This window comes from Theobroma cacao, chromosome 4 (assembly GCF_000208745.1).
Source record: "Theobroma cacao cultivar B97-61/B2 chromosome 4, Criollo_cocoa_genome_V2, whole genome shotgun sequence".
Taxonomy (NCBI): Eukaryota; Viridiplantae; Streptophyta; class Magnoliopsida; order Malvales; family Malvaceae; genus Theobroma; species Theobroma cacao.
The window spans coordinates 14,910,641-14,918,894 of NC_030853.1; the positions used below are offsets into that span (position 1 = coordinate 14,910,641).

The following is an 8,254-nucleotide window of genomic DNA, read 5'->3' on the forward strand; positions in this document are numbered from 1 at the left end:
TCGTTCAAATTTACATAATTTAGACCTTTTTTTTAAAAGGCAATTAAAGAGTTTCATTACTAATAAAACGTGTACAAAAAATCTATCTACCTTTAATGGTAGGAGCGTCAAAACCAGACAAAGCTTAAGACTTCCTGCCATGGTTTATGCCGCACGAAACAAAAGGAAACATGAGAATCAAAAAATCAGGTTGCCTAAGGGATGAAACAATCATTTTTAGGCATTTCTAGGCTCCCTATAAATGACAAAAAGATTCCAAAAAGCACCTTAGAGTCATCCCTCCACATTTCTGTTCCATTTGTCTATACAGTTCGCTTAACTCAGCTTGACATTTGTATCCCAATCTGAGTAGCAATAAAACAAAAACAGGCGCAATCCTCAAAAAACAATGGGTTGCAGATGCACAAACCAAACAGCATCCGACATTTGTGCAATCCATAAAGAGCATTGACCAAAACAAAGGATTTAAACTCAGTATACCGCTTGGGATCAGCATCATCACTTCATAAAACGAATGTCAATCACCATACAATCCAGAAAAACTTCCCTTGTCCATCCAAAAATCTGTCTGTTTTACTCCTTGCCCCAGCTCTTCCCACAATAATACTCATAAGTAGTGGTTGACAACGCCACCATCTCCTTGATCATAGACCGAGTTAACCCTATGCCCATTGCAAAGGTCCCGACCTTGAGGACCCTTCCTTGGTCTATCGAGTTATCGAACTGAAGTTGAGCAGAAGGCTTGTCATAGCATACCAAGCCAAACAAGCAGGGACCTTATCAATTAAAACTGTTAAGCTTGCATGAACATAATGGATAGTAAGTCACCATTTTTATGGTAATAAAGAAGCCAAATCATGTAGACAGGTCTTCATCATGAAATGTGCAGTGAAAAAGCCAAGGTGAAAACTACCGCCTATGGAGCACCTACAAATCAAAAGATAAAAGGAAAAACGGATCCGTAACCCTAGTATCATCGTATCAAACAGGATTCATGCCTCAGCTCCTCAAAAACAACTTCCTAGTTAACAAAAAAAAGAAATTAGCAAGCCTCAAGGTACAAACTTGTTTGAGCATCATTGATCAAACTAAAACTCAAGACCAGAAGCATAACACGACCTTCACTAATCATCAATTTTCAACCCAAAATAGGATCTTCATCAACAATCAAACCAATAGCAAAGCAAAGAACAAGAGGACTCGTGACGGGTTGCTCATGTTATGAATTTTGAAATGCAAAGACATACCATCGCAACCCAAACATTCCTCCCTTTCATTCCAACCTCATGGTTCGTCAGCCACCCAATCAGTAGAACACAATCAAACTTTTGGACCAATGAGTACACGCGAAGACTTTCGTCAAGCCTTCACACAAATGGGCATACCAGAAAACAAGCTTTACCCTCTTTCCACTTTGATCATATCCACCATGTCATCCTTTTCTTGCCAACTCAAAAACCTAACAAGACACACAAAAGGCATTGGCTAATTTGCCTGTTCCACATTCAAACCTCACTTTCAAGCTTGCTGCCACAACCTAAACAAAGTAGCTACATCCCTATCTAGCCAGAAGGAAACAGAAGCAAAACACACACAAAGATCAGCCATTCAAAAATTAATCGATGGCTACAAATCAAAGAATCAATCAACATTCCTCCTCAAGGACGGGATAATGACAGCCTCACATCACCAAGCAAACCAAAAACACACAACATCAAAGGATCGAGGAACAAGTTAATCATATCCTTGTTCTCTATCAAAACAAGAGTTGTGATTAAGTTATCTTTACAGTATACCAAAACAAATAAAGCAATCATTCCTTTTCCTTTTCTTTTTTGTTTTCTTTTTTCTTTTTTCTTTTTTCTTTTTATTTGCTTTTTTTTCCTCTCTCTTTATTTCTTTTCTTTCTTCTTTTGTCCTTTTGTCCTTTTTTCTTTCTTTTTTTTTCTTTTTTAATGCCTAACTTTGCTATGAAAATATAAACAATAGTAAATACCTATCAATCCAACCAAAAACTATCCTAACCCAGTTATACCACCTATAACCTTACATGGATTATAATTCTAACAATGCAAGGGTGATTCCCAAAATTCACAACTCCTCTCTCTTTCCAATCCTTCTTTTCCCACCCCTTTATTTTAGACTATTCACATGACACTATAACTCTTCCAGTGACCATGTCCTCTCTTTATACCTCAACCCACAAAACAAGCATAATCTCTCTTCCAAATTCATTCGAATCCCCCTGGCTAGACTCCATAACCCTATTAGTAAATCCTTCCCCCTTTTAGTTCAGCCACCCTACCACCATCTCTTTCAATCTTTAACTCCATTGAATGCCCCTACTCTCTCACTAGCCCCAGTACTCCTTAAACTTGGCAATTCGTGTTAAAGTGTCATAAACGTGTCAGACACGATTAGACACAAAACACGTTAAGACTAAATATGAACACGACACGTTTAATATCCGTGTCTTAAATTTAAAACACGTATACATTTAATACAGATGTAACACGACACGACACGATTAACACATTTATTAAACGTGTCAATATACGACACGACAGGATTAACACATTTAAAACGATTAAATAAAAACATTTACAATTAAATATAATTTTGTTATTTAAATTTAAAATCTATAATTATAAAAGTAATTATAACAAAACAAAAATAATAATAACATCAAATAATCACCAAAACTTAAAATTATGGTTGAGCATATATAATTACATTATACCTTTTATAAAATTAAAAAAAACTTATTAAAATAATTATTTAAATGGTTAAAATAGTTTTTAACTATTAATTTTTAATAGGTTAATAAATGTGTCACGTATATACGTTTAAACACGATAACACGATTAAACATGATAACACAATTAAGTAAACATGTTTAAACGTGTTTTAAATGTGTTTATCGTGTTTGACACATTAAGACATGAAAATTTTCATGTGTTAACGTGTCAAACACGATTAGACACGAAACACGTTAAAACTAAACCCAAAGCCTGTTTAACTCGTGTCGTGTTAACGTATCGTGTTCAAAATTGCCAAGTCTAGTACTCCTACACCTTAGAACCAATCCCACAATAATGGCAACCAAACAAAGGAACAATCGTAATACCCAACTATCAAAAGCCACAATTTCACATTCCCATCAATTCCTTCATTTCCATTTGTTTATTGTTTTTTCTTTTCTTTTTTTTTGGTCTTGACTTTTTCTATTTTCTTTATTTCCACACTTTTTTCTTACTAGTTTTAACAATGTACCTAGTCTTTCCCTTAGAGCCCACTAACCAATCTCTCCAACTAAGATAACCTAAAGCACAAACAAAACACAAGACTACTTTTGGCCAAGACCAAGCTATTAGTATCTCTAAGTGATTGAAAACAAACGAAAACTTACGAAAATTCAGTGAACAAGATGGAAAGAACACCATCAAATGAGCAATAAACCTCTCACCCTATCGTCCACCATGCTACTAGTGTTACTCCATTACCATCATCATATCATGGGCACTTCGAACTCCCTCTTTTGCTAAAGAGACAACCTACTCGTTTGCTTCACGCAACGTATGTTGGATTTGCCATTTGGGAATTTGAGCCACAACGTTTTCAATGATTAACATATGGGCATTCATTCTCTTGGATTTTTTACCCAACCAACCACGTTGGATGAATCCTTCTCCACCATAAGCTAATTAGTGTTAACGCACTTAGGCACTGTAAAAATTACAAATGCTTCTTTAATAGCTAACAATTCTACCACATTGGAATCCATAATACCAACAGCTTTTAAGAACATAATCTTAACCAAGCCATTATTATCTCGTAAGACACCATCGATGCCTACTTACGTTGGCTTTCCTCTTAACGACCTATCAATATTAAATTTCATCAACCCTTCTGAAGAGTATAAAATTTATTTATTGTAAATAATTTGGTTTTACAGTTCTTTTACATTTTTAGCCTTATGTATTGTTTAGAATTACAAACTATACCAGCAATATAAATAGCTGGCTGCTGACTATTTCATTTTGAGAAATATAGATGCAGAATATTTTTTCATTCTCTGTTCTTAGTTCTTCGATTCTATGAAATGATAGATTCTTCACATGGTATCAGAGCCCCGATCTGGGGTTCCTGAACTATTTTTCTTTGATTTCTTGTAGGCCCATTCATATTTCTCCTTATTATACAGTAACAGTGTTTATCTCAAGGATTGCGATCGACGATTCAGCCATTAGGAGAATCGATTCTTCGTCGTGTTTTTTGGTAGATTATTTGGGGTTTTGTGTGTGAATTAGTTTGTCAGATCAATCATTCCAGATTCTTGATCTAATCCTTCTTATTTCTTGCAGATTTGGTTAGGAATCGACTGTTGCTAGGGGTTGATTCTTTTTGCTCAGATCTGTATTTCTTGAGGATTTTTTTGACGATTTAATTTTTTTTGTGGTTTAATTCTTGTGAGAAAAATATCTTCTTGATGTGAATTGATACGACCGAGTCAGCACATGGGGGTTCTCCTTTGGACGATCCACACTCGGCTTACTTTGTGCATCACTCAGATCATCACGGTTCAGTCTCCATTACTCCAAAGCTTACTTCAACAAATTACTCAGCATGGAGTAGGTCATTTTATCTTGCCTTGTCCATACGCAATAAGCTAGGGTTTATTGATGGTACGATTCCTCAACCCTTAGTTACTGACAAATTGTATATGCCGTGGATAAAATGCAATAATCTGATTGTTGCCTGGTTGCTTGAATCTTTAACACCATTAATTGCTTCCATTGTTTTCTATATGAGTAATGTGGCTCAAATCTGGGAAACCCTAAAATGTAGGTTTTCATTGCCAGATGGTGTTAGAATTTGTAATTTGCAGCACACACTTAATGGCATTACTCAAGGAAGTAGATCAGTTGATCTGTATTTTATTGAGTTGAATTCTGTTTGGGAAGAGTTGCGTAGTGTTCGCCCCCTACCTAAGTGTACTTGTGGAGGTTTTCAGGAATTTGTTGATCAGATGGCTAAGGATAATATCTTTCGATTCTTAAATGGATTGAATGATAGCTTTTCTGCTCTAAGATCACAAATTATAATGATGAAGCCTTTTCCATCTTTGGATAAGGCATATAATCTTGTTTTAAAGGAAGAAAATCAGAGGAATTTCCATGTCACGGTTCAACCATTAAGTGAGACTGCTGCTATGTCAGTAGTTGCTAGTGAAAAATCAAAGGGAAAATCTGATTTCTTATGCTCACATTGTGGAAAGAAGGGGCACTTAAAGGAGAAGTGTTATCGACTGATTGGATTTCCTGCAGATGTTAAGTTCAACAAGAACAAATCTAATGGTAATAATAAAAGGAGTCAATATTATTCTGCCAACAATGTGACTTCTGTGGCCAAGTCTGATGAAGCTGAATATGAGGGTATCAACGGTTTAATGTCTCAAATCAGCCTTTCTAAGGATCAAATTCATAAGCTGCTGTCTCTCATCAATGAACAACCATCAATCAATCAATATGATACTCCTACAACATCCAGTCAGCAAAGTAAGACTGCTTTGGTAAATTCAACCGTGGCAGGTAAGTCTTTCAATCATGTTTATCATTCTTTTAATGATTCCTGTTCATATTCCTTTGCAAATAGTATAGTTGCTTCAATGAGTTCATTTCTGAATAGTGATGCCTGGATACTTGATACTAGTGTTACTGATCATATAGCTTGTAATCTTAAAAATTTTACTGCATATAGGAAAGTTCATGATGTTTTTGTTCAATTGCCAAACAAAATGAATGTCTTGGTATCCCATATGGGCACTGCAAAATTAGGAGATTTGATTTTAGAGAATGTTTTGTGTGTATCGAGTTTTAAATTCAACCTGATTTCTGTTAACAAGTTAGCAAAGTGTCAAAAACAACATTTATTTTTTACTGATTCATATTGCATTATACAGGATCTAGTTTCCTAGAAAGTGACTGGGGGTGCTAGAGTGAGGGATGGCTTATATCTCTTACAAAAGGAGTTGGATGCACAACTAGTTGCACAGTTTCAAAAGGACAGAAATACAATTTTTCATTCTGTTAATTCTTGTAATAGTTTGTCTAATGTTTTTGATTTGTGGCACTTTAGATTAGGGCACATTCCACCCAAGAAAATAAAATAGATTCATCAACATTTTCCTAGTGTTTTGTCACGACCGAAATTTTTAGGTCATGACTGGCGCATGGGCCCAATGGACGTAGGCCATTAAGCCCAAGCAAGCCTATCAATCTCACATGTTCATCATTCCATCATAAACTACTAAGTCATATATCATAACTTAGAATCAAAATAATATTAAGCATTGCCACTTCATACTGGCATACCAAACAAGTTTATATACACTGTCTACACATGTATCTTAATAATTCACATTAGGTTCGTCTATACACAACAAAAGGAGAATCGATGTCCAACGGAGAGACTCGAACGAATGTACAGCTACTGAATGTCGAGACACCTACCAAAAGATGGATACAAGCCCACGAGGACACCTCGTCCTAGTTACCGACTGTCTCTTAATATGAAAACATGAAGTTGAAAGCGGTGAGCATAAACTCAGTGAGTGAAGAAGAAGGGAACAAGCATACCATAAGAAATGTTTATCGAAATCATGATGCACTCATTTTCTCAAAACAATGCAATTTGTTCTCGTTTTTAGAAAAACCCCTCATAAGTAAATTACTTAAAAGATCCATACTCAACTACGGAACCAAAGAATCGAAAAATATAGCAAAACCCACAAGTTAGCCAAAATGAACATAAAGTTTCTCGCTGCAACGAACTTCATTCTCATTGTAGCGAGAACCAAGTTTGGTGAAGGCCCTCAAACTTGAGAGTTTCTCACTATAGCGAGTTTCAAAACATCAAGGAAAAAGTCTCATTTTCCCTTAAAACAAACCATCTTGCTAAAATAACAATAGCAACATATAACACATGTAAACTCCCAAATTTCAACAAATCAAATGCTCACATATTTGCATTTACAACCATATACCCATAATCATCATGCACACCATCCCATCATAATTATCATACACACCATCCCATCATCATCATTCCCAGCTCATGCGCACTCCCTACTCGCACATGGCTAGGTCATCACCGGGTTATGCGCACTCGCTACTCGCACATAACTAGGTCATCACCGGGTTATGCGCACTCCCTCCTCGCACATAACCGAGTCATCATCGACTTATGCGCACTCCCTACTCTCACATAGCCAAGTCAATATTATTACACAATAATGTATTCATATATATATATCAACACAATGTGGTAGTGCATGAATCAATAATAGTCACATGTCACAAGATGAAGACAATCTATCAAAAGCTTGTTCCCAAGGCACTTGTTTTTATGAACAGCTGGATAATCCATTCAAATGTTTGACAAATACATTATATCTCCAAAACAAGTTTTGAAATGCAAGTCCACTCACCGGTATTAGGAGTAGAAGTACTCCTATTTTCAATTCGTGAGTACAGTCTTTTACCCTATCCAATGGCTTACCACCTAGCCATAATCCATGACACATATTCCAATTAAATTATGTCTAACGGTCGTAAGCTATTTCAGGCTCGATATATATATATATATGATATGAAATGAAAAATGCATGGGTAGCCACTAGACCCGGTATTGGCCTAAGTCGATTTTTCATCTGATAAATTGGCCAATGCGTTTAATTTCACTTCAACTTGCTCCATTTCTTTTCCAATCCCTCAATTCACCAAGTACAAACTAATTAACACACAATTAGGCAAAATTTACCTTCATTTTTCTTCTTGGAACTTTGGCCAACAATGGTACACTAACTCCGTGATTTTTCCTACTTAATTTTCTCACCATTATTCATTAATTCCTACACCAAAAACTATTATTTCTTAATCAAATCACCTAGAATAACATCCCCTTCTTCCTCATTATTCACTTAGAGAATTCAGCTATTGATGGGCACCAAACCTTTGGTGGTTTTCTTCACTTGTTTTCATGCTACACATCATTAATCACCTAAAAACACTAACATACCTAAAAATCAAACCAATCCAAGATCATTCTCTCTCCATACCCATTTTGCCTACCACTTATTCACTATGAAATCATGTTTCTCAACCATAGAAATAAGAAAATAAAGCATGGGTATTGTAAATCTCAAGTAAAAATAAAGAATTTTCACTTTACCTTGCTTAATTCCTTGGAATCC

General features: G+C 35.7%; 1 protein-coding gene across 1 annotated transcript in view; it reads left to right on the top strand.

Moving 5' to 3' along the window:
* The window catches only part of LOC108661577, a 5,476-nt gene continuing 1,945 nt past the window's right edge, over positions 4,724–8,254 (top strand). Inside the window, exons 1-2 of the mRNA XM_018119010.1 lie at positions 4,724–5,591; positions 5,661–5,809. Of these exons, the coding sequence (XP_017974499.1) occupies positions 4,724–5,591; positions 5,661–5,809 (1,017 nt within the window). The remainder of the gene's footprint in view (positions 5,592–5,660; positions 5,810–8,254) is intronic.